This window comes from Chlorocebus sabaeus, chromosome 7 (genome assembly GCF_047675955.1).
Source record: "Chlorocebus sabaeus isolate Y175 chromosome 7, mChlSab1.0.hap1, whole genome shotgun sequence".
Classification (NCBI taxonomy): Eukaryota; Metazoa; Chordata; class Mammalia; order Primates; family Cercopithecidae; genus Chlorocebus; species Chlorocebus sabaeus.
The window spans coordinates 57,879,244-57,901,356 of NC_132910.1; the positions used below are offsets into that span (position 1 = coordinate 57,879,244).

The 22,113-nt window shown below is 35.8% G+C and overlaps 1 protein-coding gene across 3 annotated transcripts in view; it reads left to right on the forward strand.

Moving 5' to 3' along the window:
- The window catches only part of AIMP1 (aminoacyl tRNA synthetase complex interacting multifunctional protein 1), a 30,010-nt gene extending 8,471 nt beyond the window's left edge, over positions 1-21,539 (forward strand). For all 3 annotated transcript variants that reach the window (XM_007999460.3, XM_007999459.3, XM_037990596.2), the window contains exons 3-7: positions 1,073-1,186; positions 1,697-1,864; positions 4,973-5,184; positions 10,128-10,296; positions 21,294-21,539. In XM_007999460.3, coding sequence (XP_007997651.1) covers positions 1,073-1,186; positions 1,697-1,864; positions 4,973-5,184; positions 10,128-10,296; positions 21,294-21,460 — 830 coding nt within the window. In that variant the 3' untranslated portion in view covers positions 21,461-21,539. The remainder of the gene's footprint in view (positions 1-1,072; positions 1,187-1,696; positions 1,865-4,972; positions 5,185-10,127; positions 10,297-21,293) is intronic.
- The last annotated feature ends 574 nt before the right edge of the window (positions 21,540-22,113 follow it).

Genomic DNA, 22,113 nt, shown 5'->3' on the forward strand with positions numbered 1-22,113 from the left:
CCAGCATACTGCAGGACATCTGGCATTCTTGGCCTCTGCCCAATAAATGCCAGTACTAACAATAAAAAATAATCCTACAGATTTTCAAAATTCTACCTACAAAGCAGTACCAACCCCATTGAGAACCATTATTTTTCTCTTATATTTTTGTTGCCCCATTGCACACTTTTAACACATACATTGTATTTTGAGCAAATCCTTGAGTTATTCTACTCATTGAATGTTTGATTAGCTTAATTCAGACTTTAGCAATATTCAGCTTCTTTTAAAAGGTAATGACTAAAAAGACATGAGAATAGTTTTTGCTTGTGTGGTAACATCTCAGACTTTATAAAAAAATATATGTATAATTTAATATAATGCTTCTCTTTTTTTCAGTATCTGTGATTGAGATTTTATTTTTTATTGTTTTAAATATTTTTGAGACAGGGTCTTGCTCTGTTACCCAGGATGGGGTACAGTGGCACTATCTTGGCTCACACTGCAGCCTCAACCTCCAAGGCTCAATCAGTCCTCCCACCTTAGCCTCCTGAGTAGCTGGAACCACAGGAATGTACCACAACCCCCAGCTACTTTTTGTATTTGTTGTAGAGATGGGGTTTTGCCATGTTGCCCAGGCTGGTCTCAAACTACTGGGCTCAAGTGATCCTCTTGCCTCTGAAAGTGCTGGGATTATGGGATTACAGGCATAAGCCACTGCGCCTGGCCACATAGTGACACTTTTGTGCCAGCTTCTTAAGTTATTTATCATTGCCCTTTATTATAGCTGCAATGCTGAAAAGGTGTTAATTTGATCTTAGTTAGCATCTTAATAGGAGTTAGGAAAATGATTCATAAACAAAGTCTTTCTGTTTTACTCTTATTTCATATGTTTTCTCTCCCTTTCTCTCTCTCTTAAATATCATATTGTTTTAATAAATACTAAACTGGCATAAAGGCACTGGCCAAACATTTGGTTACACTAGAACTAGTTTTATCCTAGCTCTAGTTATACTGGCTGTCTTCTTTTCAAATAGTATTCATACAAAACCTTTTTTAAAAATGTATTTTAACTAGATGTTCTTGATCCTAGTTTTGCAAGCAACTTTGAGGGAAGAGAAGAAACTTCGAGTTGAAAATGCTAAACTGAAGAAAGAAATTGAAGAACTGAAACAAGAGCTAATTCAGGCAGAAATTCAAAATGGAGGTAATTAAATATAGAAAGTGAGTAATCCAAAAGTTAAGAAGTTGGCCAGTCACACTAACAGTAAGGAAAGAAGTAAGAATCTATATCCAGGCAACTTGGACAACTTCATAACTTCTGAATGACTCAGATTTATCAATAAAATGGGGGCATGAATAGAACCTACTTCTTAGAGTATGAGAATTACATGAATTAATTCGTATAAAGCATTTTGAAAAGTGTTTGGGACATGGTAAGTTCATAATACATGTTAGCTGTTGTTCTTATCTGCAGATTTCTTAGTTTAGTAATTATTAATTAAATGGGAATCATGCCTTTATTCTTTGATACCTCAATAATGGCTAAAATATGCTTAATTTTTTGGCAGCCATTTTATAGTCTCAGACAGTGGATATTTGATAGCCATATACAGTGAATTTTTCATTTAAAAAGTTTCTATTTATGGTTCACAATTTCATATTTTTTATATTTATTGGTTTAATATGAATGACATTATTTCATTTTCTGTCTCAGTGAAGCAAATACCATTTCCATCTGGTACTCCACTGCAAGCTAATTCTATGGTTTCTGAAAATGTGGTACCGTCTACACCAGTAACAGCTGTATCTTCTGGTACCAAAGAACAGATAAAAGGAGGAACAGGAGACGAAAAGAAAGCAAAAGAGAAAATTGAAAAAAAAGGTATTTTTGACCTTTAAGCATATTTAGCTCTTGACTGGATTATCAGAAAATGTCAAATTTTGATAATGATAATAATAATAGTATCAAAAATAAAGTTCAACTTTCATGAGCTAGGATAAAATTAGGAACAATATGGTATTAGAACATACAAGCTGGGTCCTAAATGGTGTGTGAATATTGACCAGATTAACGGGGTAAACGTGGCATTTTAGGCAGAGGTACTGGCATAGGTTAAAACATAAGACAGTAAACATTAAGAATAGAAACCCATATGTAGTTTGGTATGGCTGAATTTTGGTATCTATTTGTGGCATGCTTTGAGAGAAGTCAGAGATAGGAAACTGGCTTAGGACCAGTTGTGAAGATAGGAAAAGAACATTCCACCAGTCAAAGCAGACGGTCTGAACTAAGATTTCTGACTTCCTTTCCCCAGATATGTCTGAAAAGGTGCCTTTATAAATAATTATGAATATCTCTCATTTTATTTAAACTTATTTACTTTTTTTTTTTGGAAAATATAATATGACAGAGGGATTTATGAACTAACCCAAGCCAGTTTAGCCTCTAAATCACTTGCCAGTTCCTTTGGCAAACATCAGTAACCTCTTAGTTAGAAGTAGGTAGGGGCTGTACAGCCTCTGCTATACAACTTCACCACTAGGTGGTATGATTATAAGGAAAGTGAGTTGGACTAATTCTTCTAGTTTATAAAATATGTTAAGAAGTAGACACAAAACAACTATATAACCTGTTCTTGCAAACTTAGTGGAATCCATAATCTGTTCTCTAAGGAGGGTGCACTGTTCTGATTCAGGATTAATCAGTCTTCTAGTTAGAGAAGGCAACAAGGCTCTCCTTTGATGGAAGAGGGAGCACACAGGACCACAAGAACAAATGGAGTTATAGGATTAGAACAGTTCTGTCCAATGCAACTTCCTGTGATAATGGAAATACTCTATATCTGCATTATCCAACATGGTAACCAATGACCACATGTGGTCATTAAAGATTTGAAATATGGGTAATATGACTAAACTGAATTTCTAATTAAAATAATTTTAAATTGAAATTGAAATAACCTATGTGGCTGGCAGCTACCATATTAGACAATGCTGATTATAGAGGGCTGTTCCATCGGTGTTTAGCTGCTAGCTAGGACTGCCAGATTCTGCTCATGCAAGGGCTGTGGTGCCCATATAATCTTTCCAGACTGCTACATATCTTTTTTCTTTTCTTTTTTTTTTTTGAGACGGAATCTTGCTCTGTCACCCAGGCTGGAGTACAGTGGCATAATCTCAGCTCACTTCAACCTTCACCTCCCGGGTTCAAGCAATTCTCTCTTAGCCTCTTGAGTAGCTGGGACTACAGGTGCATGCCACCACACCTGGCTAATTTTTGTATTTTTAGTAGAGACAGGGGTTCACCATATTGGTCAGGCTGGTCTCGAACTCCTGATCTCGGTTGATCCACCTGCCTCAGCCTCCCAAAGTGCTGGGATTATAGGTGTGAGCCACCATGCCCAGCCAGACTGCCACATATCTTAATTGAGCATCACTCATTTGTCAGTGAAATATTTCCGAAATTCCCTATGATAATTAACAAATATCTTGGTATAGATTTTAATATTTGCAATCATTTCTAGAATGGGAATTACTGATAAAAGTATTTCAAATGCCTAGGAAGTAGATTAGAGTTTTAAAATACATACAAATATAGATATATTGTTATACTACAGTATTTTTTAAGTAAATGCATATACTTTATCACACAAAAATTAAGATTTTTGGTATATTCTGGTAATTTTATTGTACATATTTTTGTGTATAATTTGGATTTTTACCATTTAAAAAACTTTTGCTAATTCGTTTATGGAAAATGGAATTTTTTTTAAAACTTGCTAATGAGATTAAAAATTGGCCAGTATTTTAAGTTAGTTCCATCCTCTCTTTGGTAAACTTATTGTTGTATGAATTATGAGTACCTTTACACAGAATCGTCCTTTCCTGCTTCATGCATAATTATTCTTCACTGAGTTTTTATATTTCTTTGTGTATGTAATGTTTATCACATATTCATTATACGTACACATGTCTGCTTTAAAAGAGATTCTGAGTGCCTTGACAATATGGACTGCCCATCTTACTATTTCCGGTGTCATAGCACTCAGTAAATATATGTTGAAAGATTAAATAAATCTATACTTGAGAAAGAATGCTTCCGAGCTATAACAGCTCATCTTTATACTTTTGATTCAAAGGTAAATAAGGTTTTATTTTGGTTTTACTTTTTTGGGGCCAGAAAAGCTAATTGTAAACCTACAGAATATGAGTCCTCTTTGCAGGTTACAATTAACTCAGTAGCTAAAATAATCATGTGTTAGTAAAAGATACATTATCAGCAAATAAATAAAAATGTAATTATGAAAACATAATCAGAATAAAATATTCTTATCTGCTTAAATAGTTACTGTGGATAACCCTGAAATCCTAATACATCTTCTGGGAAATCTAAGAAATGGAGAAATTAATTATATACTTATTAGTGTATATAAGTGAGGAGGAAAATATTTTATCAGTGAAATTGTATTCCACTCTAGTTCATTCTGTCATTTGGGTACTGGTTGTGGTATTCTTTCTAAGTATTTATCACCTTCCAAAGAGTCATAGTAAAAGTTTTTAGAGGTTTCTCTGTTGTCCTGTTTCAGAGAAAGGCAAACTTTTTCTGCCTAAAGCCTTTGTCACAACTACTCAACTTTGCCCCGTTGCAAAAGTACCCATAGATGATATGTAAATGAATGAATATGGTTGTCTTCCAGTAAAACTTTATTTTTGAAAACAGGCACAGGCTGGATTTGTCCCATGAGCCATAGTTTGCCAGCCTCACACCATGTCTTCACATAGAAATACAACAGAGAAATAGCTAAAATAGGATTCAAGATTTTATGACTTAGATAATTTTTTTCTTTGTTATTATTTAAGTGAAGGTAGGAGATAAACGTTCTTTTGTTTTTTCCTTTTAAGCTCTTCAATATTGATACCATGGAGTTTTCATAGTGTTTTTTTGTTTGGTTTTATTTCTGATGTTTATCCATTCATAAATACTTTTTAGGAGAGAAGAAGGAGAAAAAACAGCAATCAGTAGCTGGAAGTGCCGACTCTAAGCCAATAGATGTTTCCCGTCTGGATCTTCGAATTGGTTGCATCATAACTGCCAGAAAACACCCTGATGCAGATTCTTTGTATGTAGAAGAAGTAGATGTTGGAGAAATAGCCCCAAGGACAGTTGTCAGTGGCTTGGTGAATCATGTTCCTCTTGAACAGGTAATCTGTACAACTGAAATTCCTGTTGTGTATATTCAACATTTTCATTCCCTATTTCTTGATATCTTTCTATTATAATTTTGTGTACCATACAACATGTGGCATTGTTAATTAGTTCAGTCAATTAGTTTGAATGTGGTTAATTCCACAAAAAAAGCATAAAACCACCAAAAACCTGTAAAACATCTGTAAATTAAGATATAATGCATAAGGATAGGAAGAAGAAAAGATGTATTTTCTGTTTTTAAAATATTTTTACTTTTGTATTTTGCATAAAAAAACTATAGTTATATATATATTATATATGTAAAATCTAACAACAAAATACAAAACATCCCATTTTTAACAAATAGAAGAATACTATTAAAAATTACAAGTTCAATCTCCATGATCCCCTCTCCTCATTGTTCCTCAAGTGTGAAAGTATTTTTTGGGTTTTAGAGAAATAAAACTTGTTCTCATACTTTTAGATTGGTGCTTTCTGGGTTTATAGTACATGATTTTAAAAAGCAAGGAATGATAAAATTCCATGATGAAACAGTGATAAAAATAATTATGATAACTGTTATGTTAGAAGTACTTAATAGATAAATTTTTTTCACATGGTATTTTATTTCTTACTGTATACAACTCTCAATAGTATCATCCCCATTTACAGATGACATTTAGGAAAGTGAACCAACTTACATATCTCTATCTATAGATATATATATACACAGTTGTTATATGTATATACACTCATTATATATATATACATACTCATTTTATATATATATACACACACACACACACACACACTTATTCATCTCACTCTAAGGCCGATTATCTTTAATCCCTATACTGTTCAGCTTTACTCTTTACCATTCAAGGTGGAGTTAGTCATGAAGCTTCTAACTACAGGTACTGTGTAGTTTTTAGAGCCATACATATAACCAAGGTCATAAATTACAAACTGCTGGGCCAAGGAAAGAATGCAATCCCAAAAAATTTCAGTTTATCTTTCATAGTATTTCATAAAATACTTACACATGGAATTTTACATGAAAATCCTGATGTCTTGTTTCTTAATTCAGAACTAAGCCCCACCCCCACCCTTCCCATCCCCCTGCTGTTTTCTTAAGGCAGAAATTGGTTAACACTTAGTAATGGATAGCACCTTTAGGTGGAAGTTAGACTCTTTAACACAGTTTCAACCATTCCATAGTTGAGGTGCAAGGTCAGTTGTGATTATTTGGTATTTATCTTTACTTTTCTGCTAGTGTTATACTTATGGAAGGTTAAGGAGAGACTCAAGTATCTTTTTTTTACCATGTCTCAAAAAAGCAAGTGTTACTTGTTTTTTCTGTCTAGGGTTCCTTACTCATTTCCTTTACTTATTTGGTAGACAGTTGTATCAGAATTGCATCAAAATTGTAGTTTTGATCCCTGGCCTGGGCTTTTGTTTTGGCTCTCTAATTTCAGCATTGCTGGAACACAGTACGGGTAATGGATCAATATTGACCTATCATCAAGAGTACAAGGAAGTGATTTCTTCTGCTTCCTACTTAACAAGCTCATTTCTTTTAGGTCTCCAATGATTAATTATCTGAGCCAGTGAAGTTTGGGTTTTAAGTGTTTCATAAAAGAAATTGATAGGAGGTTAGAGTATCTCCACTTTTCCTTTCTTCTGGTGAGTTTAGCACTGGGAACTGTGCTTTTGTGTAACTTCAGAAAACAAACCATGGTTACAGTTTATATAATATTATTCCCTATTTAAAATTTAATTCTTTATATAGTGAAATTAGAGCTGAGTATTTGGAATATGTGAAAAGTATTGATGGTATATTTTATGAAGGATAACCTTGCATGATAACCGTTTTAAAAGCAAATTGATACTCCATGATGATACCCTTCAGAGCAGTGTTTTCTAACTGTTGCTGTTTTTTTAAGCTTTCAAACCTCCTCAACAAAAGTTTACTTTCTTCCTTTTTCTTTACTTTTGAATACCATATTTACTTTCTTGAAGAAATAAGTGGTTTTTAAAAAATCTAATAACAGTGGAAAGAATCAAAGACAGTAATAGTTTTAAATGTCCTCTTTTTAGATGTCTTCTATAGTGATTTGAATCATCTACTTATTTCCTCTGTTCCATGGTGCTTCGGAGATATTGCAAAGAATATGGATTTCAACATTAGGATAGTTCTGCCTTTGTTTGTTGCTACTCCGCTGCTTCTTGGTTTTGTGAACTTGAACAAATCGCTGTGTTCATTCAATTATAGTTATAGCTGCAAGTATTTATTAAGCACCTAAGTAAAGGATACAGAAACAAATGAAAATGCAGAGATAGATAAACGTTGTTTTTTTTTTTCTTTTTTTTTTTTTTTTTTTTTTGAGACGGAGTCTCACTCTGTCAGCTAGGCTGGAGTGCAGTGGGGTAATCTCAGCTCACTACAACCACTGCCTGCCTCCCAGATTCAAGCAATTCTCCTGCGTTAACCTGCCAAGTAGCCCACCATGCCCGGCTAATTTTTTATATTTTTATTGGAGACAGGATTTCACTGTGTTGACCAGCATTGTCTCGAACTCCTGACCTCAGATGATCTGCCTGCCTTGGCCTCCCAAAATGCTGGGATTACAGGTGTGAGCCACCACACCCAAGCAACAAACATATTTTTAAAAATAGCCCTGCCTTTATGAAGCTCACATTCGTATAAGGGAGTCAGAAATATTACCGAGGCATAAGTAAATATTTGGTATGTTAAATAGTGATAAGTGCCAAGAGAAAAATCAAATAGGAAAAGAATCTAGTAAGTATCGAAGCCAGGATGATGTTGATATTTTATATAAAGTGCCCAGGGAAGACCTCATAAAGAAAGTGACTTTTGAGTAAAAGTCTAAGAAAATGAAAGCAAGTCATGTGTTTATCTGGCTGAAGAGCATTTCAGGCAGCCTTGGGAGAGATGGATGCCTGGGATGTTCAAGGAACAGGAGGCCGATATGAATAGAGCAGGGTTAATAACTGAGAAAGTTATGGGAGATGAAATCAGAGATAAGGGTGCCAAATGTCTTATAGATCATTGTAAAGAGTTTGGCATTCTTTCTGAGTAAGATGAAAGCCATTGTAGGATTTTAGAGCAAAAGAATAACATTGGTCAGCCTGACATTTTAATAGGATCATTCTGGCTGCTCTGTTGATGGGAGGAAGATGGAATTAAGGAGATCAGTGAAGTTTCTCTTATCTAGGAAAAAAGAAATAGACTTGGCATATGCATGTGCTTTTTTTACTTTTTAATATTTATGTTACATAGGACCAGGACTGATTCATAACTCCTTATGAAGTTAGGAGCCCTGGAGAAAAGAACCAACTGATCTTGAGCCAGCTTAAATTGGAAAAACTCCTCATTTGGGCTTCATCTTTTCTGTTCTTACAAGTTGTGGACTATTTTTTCTCTTCCAGCAGCCATCATTCACAACCATAAGCAAAGCTATTTTTATAAACATCTGTATCTAACCCATCAAGATACAACCTAAAATAAAAGTTAAAAAAAAAAAAAAAGATAGTACTAGTAGACATTCTATAAAGCAGGGACACTTAGTACTCAAAATTACATACTCTGTTTTGTAGGTTGTACATTTTTCTAGGGAAAAGGTTCATAGCTATCATCAGATCCTTAAAGGATTGCTTCTAACTAATCCTTTTGCTACTCTTAAACATTTTTGCTGTAACTTTTAAGTTCTCATATATGTGACATTGTCAAATTATTTGAAGCATTTGAAGAGAAATATTGTTTATGAAGACCCCCTAATTCATTTCGAATTTGACTCTTAGGCTCATTTTTTAAAATCATAGTATTTCAGAGTAAATTCGCATATAACATTTATTTATAAAACGATCTTTTATCTAGAATACATCTTTTTTTCTCCTTCAAGCAATAATCCTCTTGTATGATTCATTTTAAACATGTTGAAAGAATTTAAATAACTATTTTTCTTACTTTTGCTAGTTGGAGAAAAAAATTAAGACACTTCAAATTTGAAGATTAAAGAAATTTCTATTTGCTTCCTTTAAAAAATTGTAGAAATAGCCCTGCATGTTAGTTGCATGTTGCATGATGCTGGAATTGTTAAGTGATCTTTTTTTTTTTTTTTTTTTCTGAGATAGGGTCTCACTCTTGCCCAAGCTAGAATTCAGTGGCATAATCAAGGCTTATTGCAACCTCTAGACTCAAGCAATCCTTCCACCTCAGCCTCCCAAGTAGCTGGGACTATAGCCGCATGCCACCATGCCCAGGGAATTTTTTTATTTTTTGTAGAGACTAGGTTTTGCCATTTTGCCCAGGCTGGTCTTGAAAAAAAAACCCTGGGCTCGAGCAATCTGCCTGCCTCAGTTTCCCAAGAAGCTGGGATTATAGGCGTGAGCCACCATGCCCAACCAATTTTTTTTTTTAATTAAAAAATAAATGTAGCATAGCTCTGGAAATGATCAAATGTATAGGGAAGAAAATGCACATGTGTAAATATGTCCATTTTAATTCTAATGCTAGGCTAAATGCTTTATATGCATGTTATGATTTAATCCTTATGACAACTCTTCAATATTATTTCTCTCATTTTTGAGGAAACAGGAATGTCAACTTTATGCATTCTCATTGCTAGTAAATGGCAGCTGAAATTCACAACCAAATCTATTTCACTCATTTATTTATTCATTCAGTAAATTTTTAACTGAAATTCCTCTGCTCTTTCAACCATAATGTGTTATCAATTTGGAGGAATTTTTTTTTTTTCATGTTTATGCAAAGCTTTATAACAACAATAAGAGACTTTGGGCACACAAAGACAAAGGTACATCCACAAAAGTAGAACACTTGATACTTAGCATATTAGGTGTAGCTTAATGTAGTCTGGATATGATTAGGCTTAATCTGTGTACATGTTTACTTACCAGTTTATATTTCACACAGATGCAAAATCGGATGGTGATTTTACTTTGTAATCTGAAACCTGCAAAGATGAGGGGAGTATTATCTCAAGCAATGGTCATGTGTGCTAGTTCACCAGAGAAAGTTGAAATCTTGGCTCCTCCAAATGGGTCTGTTCCTGGAGATAGAATTACTTTTGATGCTTTCCCAGGTAGGTATTTACTAGTAATTACTTAATAGTTTTGGAATCAGTTATCAAAGTGATGTTTGTAATGTTTAAAGGTTAAAATCAGTCCTGTGTAAGAATCATAAGTCTTAAATTAAATGACCATTATTAACTATTACTGAGTTTTTCAAATTTGGCTCAAGATGACACATTGAGTAAACCTTGTAACCATTCTCCCCCCCATGAATGTACATGTTGTATAAAACACCTGATATGGTTTGACTATGTCCCTACCAAAATCTCATCTTAAATTGTAACTCCCATAATCCCCACATGTCATGGGAGGGACCCTATGGGAGGTAACTGAATCCTGGGGGCAGGTTTTGCCTGTGCTGTTCTCATGATGGTAAATAAGTCTCATGAGATCTCATGGTTTTATAAAAGGGCAGTTCCCCGACACACGCTATCTTGCTTGCTACTATATAAGACATGCCTTTGCTCCTCCTTTGTCTTGTGCCATGATGGTGAGGCCTCTGCAGCCATGTGGAACTGTGGGTCAATTAAACCTCTTTCTTTTATATATTACCCAGCCTTGGGTGTATCTTTATTAGCAGTGTGAGGATAGACTAATATAGTAAATTGGGTACTGGGTAGTGGAGCACTACTGTAAAGATACCTGAAAGTGTAGAAGCGACTTTGGAACTGTGTAACAGGCAGAGGTTGGAACAGGTTGGAGGGTTCAGAAAATGATAGGAAAATGTGAAACAGTTTGGGACTTCTTGGATACTTGCAGGGCTCAGGAGATAGGAAAATGTGGGAAAGTTTGAAACTTTCTAGAGACTTGTTGAATGGCTTTGACCAAAATGCTGATAGTGATATGGACAATAAAGTCAAAGCTGAGGTGGTCTCAGATAGAGATGAGGAACTTGTTGGGAACTGAAGCAAAAGTGACTTTTGCTAAGCTTTAGCAAAGAGACTGGTGGCATTTTGCCCTTTCCCTAGAGATCTGTGGAACTTTGAACTTGAGACAGATGATTTGGGGTATCTGGCAGAAGAAATTTCTAAGCAGCAGAGCATTTAGGAGGTATCTTGGGTGCTCTTAAGCATTCAGTTTTATTCATTCACAAATACATGGTTTGGAATTGGAACATGTTTAAAAGGGAGACAGAGCATAAGAGTCTGAAAAATGTTCAGACTGTGGATGCAGTAGAAAAGAAAACCCGTTTCTGCCAGCTGCAGAAATTTGCATAAGCAATGAGAAACCAAATGTTAATTGCCAAGACAATGGGGAAAATGTCTCCAGGGCATTTCAAAGACCTTCACAGCAGCCCCTCCCATCACAGCACCTAAGGAAGAAAAAATGGTTTCCTGGGCTGGGCCCAGGGCACCCATGCTGTGTGCAGCTTAGGGACCTGGTGCCCTGCTTCCCAGCTGCTCCAGCCATGGCTAAAAAGGGCCAAGGTACACTCAGGCCCTTGCTTTAGAGAGTGCAAGCCCTAAGCCTTGGCAGCTTCCAGATGGTGTTGAGCCTGTGGAGGCACAGAAATCAAGAATTGAGGTTTGGGAACCTCGGCATAGATTTCAGAAGATGTATGGAAACCCCTGTATGTCCTGGCAGCAATTTGCTGCAGGAGCCGGGCTGTCGTGAACATCTACTAGGACAGTGCAGAAAGGAACTGTGGGATGGGACCCCACACACACAGAATCCCCACTGGGGCACTGCCTAGTGGAGCTGTGAGAAGAGCACCACTGTCCTCCAGACCCTAGAATCGTAGATCCACCCACAGCTTCCACAGTGTGCCTGGAAAAGCTATAGACACTCAACTCCAGCCTGTGAAAGCAGCTGGGATGGTGGCTGTGCCCTACAAAGCCACGGGTAGAGCTGCCCAATGCCGTGGCAGCCCACCTCTTTCATCAGCATGACCTGCATGTGAGACATGGAGTCAAAGGAGATTATTTTGGAACTTTGAGGTTTAATGACTACCCCATTGGATTTTGGACTTGGATGGGGCCTGTAGGCCCTTTGTTTTGGTCAATTTCTCCCATTTGGAATGGTGTATTTACCCAATGCCTGTACCCCCAGTGTATCTGGGAAATAACTAACTTGCTTTTGATTTTATGGCTCATAGGCAGAAGGGACTTGCCTTGTCTCAGATGATATATTGGACTGTGGACTTTTGAATTAATACTGAAATGAGTTAAGACTTTGGGGGACTATTGAGAAGGCATGATTGGTTTTGAAATGTGAGGACATGAGATTTGGGAGGGGCCAGGGTGGAATGATATGGTTTGGCTGTGTCCCCACCCAAATCTCATCTTGAATTATAGCTCCCACAATTTTCACCTGTCGTCGGAGGGACCTGGTAGGAGGTAATTGAATACTGGGGGAGGGTTTTTCCTGTGCTGTTCTCATGATAGTGAATAAGTCTCATGAGAGCTGATGGTTTTATAAAAGGGCAGTTCCCATACACAACACGCTCTTGCCTGCTGCCATGTAACACATGCTCCTCTTTAACCTTCTGCCATGATGGTGAGACCTCCATAGCCATGTGGAACTGTGAGTCAATTAAACCTCTTTCCTTTAGAAATTACCCAATCTCAGGTATATCTTTATTAGCAGCGTGAGAACAGACTAACACAACACCACAGAGAGATTTTATCCTAACTAAAACAATAATATTAATACCAACGTAACAGAAAAGTATGACATGGAGAGAGAACAGATTAATGTGCTGCAAAATCACTTACGCTGTAGATTGTCTCATGCTGCAGCACAGAAAGACAGAGATGAAAACTTTAGATTTATAATTATAAATTCCATCTAATAATATACTTGCACATGTTTTTACTCAATTTCAGGATATAGAGAAAATATCTAAGTTAAAATGTAATGATTTTATTAATCTAAAAGGAAGTTTCATTTTGTATTGCCTATTTTCTCTAATAAAAATACTCCTGAGACAGAAAAATACCCTTGAGACAGATGAAGCTTCATAATGTGTGAGAAAGTTTCTTAAAATAGGTCTTTGAAGCAGAAGACAAAGGATTCTTGGCAGATATAGAATAAGTATTTATCTCATATAAGAAGAAGGACCTGATAAAAGAAAAGCAGTTAGAAATTAAAAGCAGTTAGAAATTAAAAGACTTCATTTAAAGGATATTTATTTGACTAGAATAATTGGGAAAGGCAGATATAAATGAAGATAAATAGAATTAGGTTCAAAAGTAAGAACAATTTGGAGACATATTTGTAGAAATGACTCAGGATTTGTGTGTATGTGTGTGTGAGCGAATTATTTGTTAATGGTGCAATAAAATTAAACTAAGGTTTTTGGGGGTTTTTTTTCAACTTGTATTTTAGGCTCAAGGGGTACAGATTTCTTATATTGGCAAATTGTATGTCCTTTAGGTTTAGTGTAGGAGTGATCCCATCACCCAGGTAGTGAGCATAGTACCTAATAGGTGGTTTTTCAACCCTCACCCCACTCCTGACCTCCCTCCTAGTAGTACTCAGTGCGTTTTGTTTCCATCTTCATGTCTGTGTATACTCAATGTTTAGGTTTAGCTCTCACTTATAAGTGAAGACATATTGTATTTGATTTCCTGTTCCTGTGTTGAGTTACTGAGGATAGTGGCTTCCAGCTGCATCCATGTTGCTGCAAAGGATATAATTTTCTTTTTTTAAGGCTGCATGGTATTCCATAGTATATGTGTACCACTTTTTTTTTTAATCCAATCCACTGTTGATGGACACCTGAGTTGATTCCATGTCTTTGCTATTGTGAAGAGTGCTGCAGTGAACATACAAGTGTATTTGTCTTTTTGGTAGAATAATCTATTTTTCTTTGAGTATATACCCAGTAATGGGATTGCTAGGTCAAATAGTCGTTCTGTTTTAAGTTCTCTGAGAAACTCCAAACTGCTTTTCACAGTGGCTGAACTAATTTTCATTCCCTTTTCTCTACCACCTCGCCAACATCTGTGTGTTTTTTTTTGTTTTTGTTTTTTGTTTTTTGTCATCTTAATAATAGCCATTGTGACTGGTATGAGATGGTATCTCATTGTGGTTTTGATTTGCACTTCTGTGATGTTGAACATTTTGATACTTGTTTGCGACATATATGTCTTCTGTTGAGAAGTGTCTGTTCATGTTCTTTGTCCATGTTTTAATGGAGTTATTTGGTTTTTGCTTGTTGAATTAAGTTCCTTATAGATTCTAGATATTAGAGTTTTGTTGGATGCATAGTTTGCGAATATTTTTTCCCATTCCTCAGGCTGTCTGTTTACTCTGCTGATAGTTTATTTTGCCGTGCAGAAGCTCTTTAGTTTAATCAGCTCCCACTTGTCAACTTTTGTTTTTGTTGCAACTGCTTGTGGAGACTTGGTCGTAAATTCTTTATTGAGAAGGGTATTTCCTAGAATTTTTGCCAAGGGTGATATTGAGAAGGGTATTTCCTAGATTTTCTTCTAGGATTTTTACAGTTTTAGGTCTTATATTTAATTCTTGAATCCATCTTGAGTTATATTTTGTACATGGTGAAATATAAGGGTCCTATTTCATTCTTCTGCATATGACTAACCAGTTATTCCAGCACCGTTTATTGAATAGAGAGTTTTTTTCCCATTGCTTGTTATTGTTGACTTGTTGAAAACCAAATGGTTGTAGGTGTGCAGCTTTATTTCCGGGTCCTCTATCTTGTTCCATTTGTCTGTGTATCTATTTTTGTACCAGTACGCTTCTGTTTTGGTCTCTGTAGCCTTGTAGTATAGTTTGAAGTTGGGTAGTGTGATGCCTCCAGTTATGTTCTTTTTGCTTATAATTATTTTGTCTATTTGGACTCTTTTCTCATTCCATGCAAATTTTAGAAAATTTTTTTCAAATTCTGTTATAAGTGATGTTGTATGTAGTTTGATAGTAATAGTATTAGCTCTATAGATTAGTTTGGGCATTAAGGCAATTTTAACAATATTGATTTTTCCAATCCATGAGTGTACGATGTTTTTCCTTGTGTTTGCATCATCTGATTTCTTTCAGTAGTATTTTATAGTTCTCCTTGTAGAGATCTTTCACCTCTTTCGTTCAGTGCATTCCTACATATTTCATTTTTTGTGTGCCTATTGTAATTGGGATTGTGTTCTTGATTTGACTCTCAGCTTGAACTTTGGTGTATAGAAATGCTACTGATTTTTGTGCATTGATTTTGTATCCAGAAACTTTACTAAAGTCGTTTATCAGCTCTGGGAGCCTTTTGACGAGTCTTTAGTGTTTTTTAGGTACAGAATCATAACTTAGTGAAGAGAGATAATTTGACTTATTCTTTTCCTATTTGGATGCCTTTTCTTTCTCTTGCCTGGTTGCTCTATCTAGGACTTCCAGTTCTATGTTGAGGAGGAGTGATGAAAGTGGGCATCCCTGTTTTGTTCCAGTTTTCAAGGGAAATGGTTCCAGCTTTTGCCTATTAGGTATTATGTTGGCTGTGGGTTTGCCATAGACAGCTCTTATTATTTTGAGGTGTGTTCCTTTGATGCCTAGTCTATTGAGGGTTTTATCATGAAGGGATGTAGATTTACTTAAAGCTTTTTCTGTATTTGTTGAGATGATTATATAATTTTTGGTCTTCTATTTACATGGTGAATCACATTTATTGATTTGCATATGTCGAACCAGCCTTTCATCCCAGAAATAAAGCCTACTTGATTGTGGTATATTGCTTTTTGATGTGCTGCTGTATTTTATTTGCCAGTGTTTTGTTGAAGACTTTTGTGTTTGTGTTCATCAGAGATACTGGCCTAAAGTTTTCTTTTTTCCTTATGGTCTCTGACAGTTTTTGGTGTCAGGCTGATGTTGACTTCACAGGATACATAAGGGAGGAGCTTCTCTTTCTCAGTTTTTTGGAATAGTCTCAGTAGGATTGGTACCAGTTCTTTGTACATCTGGTAGAATTCAGCTGCGAATCCATCTGATCCAGGGCTTTTTTTTTTTTTTTTGAAACGGGGTCTGGCTCTGTAACCATGGTTAGAGTGCAGTGGCGTTATCTTGGCCCACTGAGATCTCTGCCTTTTAGGCTCAAGCGAACCTCCCACCTCAGCCTCCCAAGTAGCTGGGACTATGAGCATGTGCCACCACACCAGGGCTTTTTTTAATTGGTAGATTTTTATTACTGATTCAGTTTGAGAACTCATTATTGGTCTGTTCAGGTTTTTACTATCTTCCTAGTACAATCTTGGGAGGTTGTGTGCTTCTAAGAATTTATCAATTTTCTAATTTGTGTGCAAAGAGATGTTTGTAATAGTCTCTGAGGTTCTTTTGTATTTCTGTGGGATTGGTTTTAATGTCACCTTTGTCATTTCTGATTGCGAATAGCTGAGTTTTATTGAATAACAAGGCTGATGTGATTATATAGGCATGTTTTAAAATTCTCCATTAACTGTGTTTAATGAAATACTACAACATGAAGAGTTTTAACATGGAATAGTAACACAGAAAATATGGATGAAAGCATGGATTAATTTGTTTGGAACTCATTTCCACCCTCCTAATCAAAAGTAGACTAGTCTTAAAAAAAACACACACAGGGAATTTATTTATTTATTTATTTTACAAGTACCCCTGACTTTGAATGAATCTGTATGTCTTGAACCTTGGTAGATGAGGAATCATAGTGGTCTATGCTCTAATAACATTTTTTTGGAAATTACATTTTGGGAAAATCTCAGTCTCCATGATTTCTCAGAGATGCCTAATGGCTGTAAATTCATGGAGCATATGTTTACCACTCTACTCCCACCAAGCAAAACTAACTTGAAAACAGTATTACAGCCAGGAGACAAAGACAATGACAGGTCTTTGTGAGAATGCACTATTTATGATCAAATAATAAATAGGAATTTACAGTCAGACTTTTAACTTCTAAGATCATACTTATTTCTATTGATATCAAGTCTTAGTAATAGTAGAAATTAATAGCTAATTAGGAAGCTTAGGTTTAAATTTTGATATTGAGTCTTCTAAGATCATGCTTATTTCTATTGATATCGAGTCTTATTAATAGTAGAAATTAATAGCTAATTAGGAAGTATAGGTTTAAATTTTAAGTCCATTTGTTAAAAATCCAAATTGTCTATACTTGATTCCTCCTCTTGAAAACCCATTTTAATCAGGTTTCTTTCCCCACTGTTTCACCAGAACTGCTCTGGGTAAAATCACCAATCACTCCCTGTAGCTATATGTCTAGTTCTCAGTCTTGTTATTAATTAACTTGGCTTCTGGCACCATACTCTTCTGGTGGTCCTCCTGCTTCACTGGCTGCCGCTATCATTTCCATTACTGATTCTTCCTTACCTCCCTGGATTCTTACTGTTCTAGGACCTCAGACTTTGGTTTTGGACCTCTTTTTTTTCCATGCTTATTCCTTGGGCAATTTTACCCAGTCATTTAGATAAGCTAGATAGCTGCCAGATGAACTCTTTGATGTACATGCTCCAAGGGGGAAGGACACATAATCCCACTCTTTCCCCTAGAATTCCATTTGTCCATGGTATTTTTCATCTTATTTGATAGCATTTCCATCCTCCTAGTTGCTTAACTGCTTTTCTTATACCCTATATCTTCTGCTCGGAAAATCCTAGTGGCTCTACCTTCTGAACATACCTAGAATTTTTATTAACTCCACCACTAGCACCCTAGTCCCAAAGCCAACATCTCTTATCTGCATATTTACATAAGTCTTCTAACTGATCATCCTGCTTTTGCCCTCTCTGTTCTTCCATTTATATTCAATTAGAGCAGCCAGAGTGATCTAACAGATTATATTACTCTGCTCAAAACTATTCAGAAGCTTTTCATCTCACCTAGAGTACAAGCCCAAGTTCTTACAGTGATTTCCCATTATTTTGTTTATCTCACAAACTCCAACTTTTCCTTGCTCACCCCACTTGAGCCACCGGCTCTTTCCCAAGGTAGCTGTATGGCTTGCTTACTCATCCTATTCAAATCTTTCCGAACCTCAGCTTTTTCATCTATAAGAAGGGGATTTTAATTGGTATTTGTCTTAACTGGGTTTATAAGCTTTGACTTTTAAAACACTTAGCCAACTGCCTGGTATTTTAAATTCTTTGCTGTAACTTTTGTGTCTCAATATCCTCATCTGTAAGATGAGAGTAATGAATATTACTTCTTACATATGTACTGAGAGGATTAAACAAGTTAATATACGTACAGCACTCAGTAAAGTGACCAGCACCTAGTAAGCACTATATACATATTGTATATTATTATGGATATTATCTAATTTACATGGCACTGTCTTTCTAGATCTGAGAAGGTTAATTTTGTGCTACATCACAGCTTTTTATACTTAGGGCTTATGTTGCTTGCAGCGAGAATTTACCCACACAATCTATATTCTTTATAAGAAGCGTGTATGTCAGTCTGCTTCTTAACTAACTCATTATCAGTTTGGCAACGTCCTTTTGGGCCAAGGTTGCAAAGGTTGCAAATCTGAGTCAGTGCTCAGGCCTCCCTGAACAGTATCTCTGCCTCTAGCCTTCCAGAATCCTGGAGTGCCCACTTTGCGACACAATATATGTACAAGATTATGATTATAGATTAAGGAATGATTTACAAACAAAAAATAAAAATCTTATGGATCTAAGGAGCAATATAATTGAATTTTATTTATTGTTTTTTTTTTCCATTCTACTTACTAGTTTCTCTATTGACGAATCAAATGTCCTTAAAGGAGTAAGAGAAATCCTTATTTTTTTATACCAGTCACTTTCAGTCTTAGTTTCATTACATGTTCTACTGTAGGTGTATCATTCAATTAACTACTCTGTTATCTCCGAAAGCCTGCATGTTAGAAGGCAGTGTTTTATGTTCTTGCCAGTTTCATAGTTTCTGAAGAGCTAATAAACAACAAAACTACAATGACCAACTAATTTACACAGTTTTGTTATTCTTATATATATATGACTGGAAAATAAATACTATTTTATATAATAAGATGTCATCAGAATATAAAATATAAATATAAATTGTAAGTATATTTTATATGCCTAATATAAGATATGAATATATTTTATATTCCTAATATAAATTCTGCAGCTTAAGAGATATGTTACTTTTCTTCATTGTTTCTTGAACTGACTGATTCTTCATTCTAAATATTGAGCATTCTCAGCTTTGAACTTACATTAAACTTTACTAATTTTCTATCATTAAGTAGAGGAGTTGTTTGGTATATTACTTGTCTTTAAGCCTAAACCAGATATGCTCTACTACTAATTTTTCTTTTATTATAAAATTTATACTGTGAGTTACTATAAATAGAGGGGTTGTGGGTATTAACCACATGTAAGAGGGTTGTTTTACTTTCTAAAGTGTGCTTTGTCAGTGAGCAGAATGCTGTACTAGCAGAACATGGGCTTTGTTGATTGTGTGACATTGAGCAACTTGTGTTTTCTGAGCCTCAGTTTCTTTTTACTTAAAATTAGTCAGAGTTATGTGAATTTTAGGCAACAACATATATTCCTAGTGCTTAGAAAATACTAGTCCCTGTCTCCTCACTACTCCTTTCTATTTCTTTACATCTCACCGAACAGAATGGGTAGCAAATGAAATCCAAAGTAGTTATCATCATTAGCTAGAGAAACCCAAAATTTAAGCCAATCTCCAGTATTGGTAAGAAATCTTTAAGCACTAGAGCAGTGATCTAGCTGCTCATTTTGTATTTTGAATCATAGTAAAGCATAAGCTGCTTCTACCAGTTGTAAAAATATAACATATCAAAAGACTTTTTTTCTTCACAGTTTTTCTTCATATTTAATGATAAAATGAGTATGTTAATCCATTCATGTACTGCTGTAAAGAAATACCTGAGGCTAGGTAATTTGTAAGGAAAAGAGGTTTAATTGGCTCAGGGTTCAGCAGGCTGTACAGGAAGTATGGCAGCATCTGCTTCTGGGGAGGCCTCAGAAATTTTACTCATGGCAGTCAAATCAAGTCAGAGCAAGAGCGAGCATCTTACATGGCAGGAGCAGGACCGAGAGAGAGCAAGGAAGTGCCACACACTTTTAAACAACCAGATCTCAGGATAACTCACTGTCATGAAACTAGCACCAAGGAGGAAATCTGCCCCTGTAATCCTGTTATGCCCAGACCGTTTGTTCCCCAAAGAAGACCACCAGAGTCCAGAGTCAAAGCCAAGCGGCAAGGATCTTTACTACAAGTTCGAACCTGGTCCCTCCATTCCACAGGGTACAAGAGGGCCCTGAACAATGCAAGTGTTTGCTTTTTATAGCCCGACAGTTACAGGGGAACAAAGGAATTTTTTTGGTTCCCGCGCTTTCAGTAAAACTTTGAACGACTGTCTCCTTATCGGAGACTTTCCAGGTGGTGTTTGTACTGGGCTCAGGAGGTTTGAGAGATATATGGCGATATGTGGTGGGATGGGAGGATGGGATGTGTTTGTACTGGGCTCAGGAAGTTTGAGAGATATATGGCGATATGTGGTGGGATGGGAGGATGGGATGTGTTTGTACTGGGCTCAGGAAGTTTGAGAGATATATGGCGATATGTGGTGGGATGGGAGGATGGCATGGGTTTGTACTGGGCTTGTTTGTTTTGAGCCCGGGGCTGAGGAATGTGCCCAGCTCCTTTCAATCCATTCACCTCCACCAGGCTCCACCTCCGACATTGGTGATTATAATTGAACATAATATTTGGGTGGGGATACAGACCCAAACCATATCAGTGAGTATCTTCCATTTTATTATTTTGATAATTTGGATACAATTCATTAAGCTTTATTACTTATAAAAATATTTATGCGTAAAATATAATATCTTTTATATAAACAACAATAACTATTTTATTTTACCAATCAAGAATATAAACTGCTGACATAATAAAAATAAAGTAAATGTTAAAAGTTTGATTAGGTCCAAAAATCAGAAAATGCTGCCACAACAATTCACTGGTCTCTTTAATATTTTTATATTTTAGCTGTATAATTTTCTTGTGCTTTTTCTCTCCTACACAGGAGAGCCTGACAAGGAGCTGAATCCTAAGAAGAAGATTTGGGAGCAGATCCAGCCTGATCTTCACACTAATGATGAGTGTGTGGCTACATACAAAGGAGTTCCCTTTGAGGTGAAAGGGAAGGGATTATGTAGGGCTCAAACCATGAGCAACAGTGGAATCAAATAAAATGCTTCCACTACCAAAAGACATTTAAAAAAACCTTAAAAATAATAAAGAGAAATACATTTGTCACTTGTACCTAAAATATGAGTGGCTCATTTTTGTGTTATTCTCTTCTAGACTTGACTAGTCATTTACCTGGTATGTATTGTTTTCTCTGATTGGGGAAACACTAGATTTTTACCTAGGTTTTTGATCATTTATAATGGAGAACGGAAGTTGCCTATATTTTCTAATAATTTATTTTTCAGCAGGAATATTGATTAGCAGTTTTTTTTTCTGTATACCCATAGATAACTAACTAGATTAATATTTAGTTTCTTATTTGTAGGCACAGGATGCATGAAATTTCAGGCTCTGGGATTTCTTGTATATTGTGTGTCTATATCAAAAATATCCTCTGCTTTTCAAAAATGACAAGTTGGAAAATGTTTGTCAGACTTATTAACTGGTCACATTATAATAATATTGATTATGACCAACTGCTCATTCTGAAAGCCAAACTTAAAAGCTAGGAGATGTGGCATCTGAACATTTTTGCTTTGCTGCCAGAGTAACCCTGACTAATAATACAATAATAGCGATTTAAAAAAAAAAAAAACAACTGAGATTTCCTACTGGCTTGAAGTTTTTCTATTTAGCAAAATAATAGTAATAAG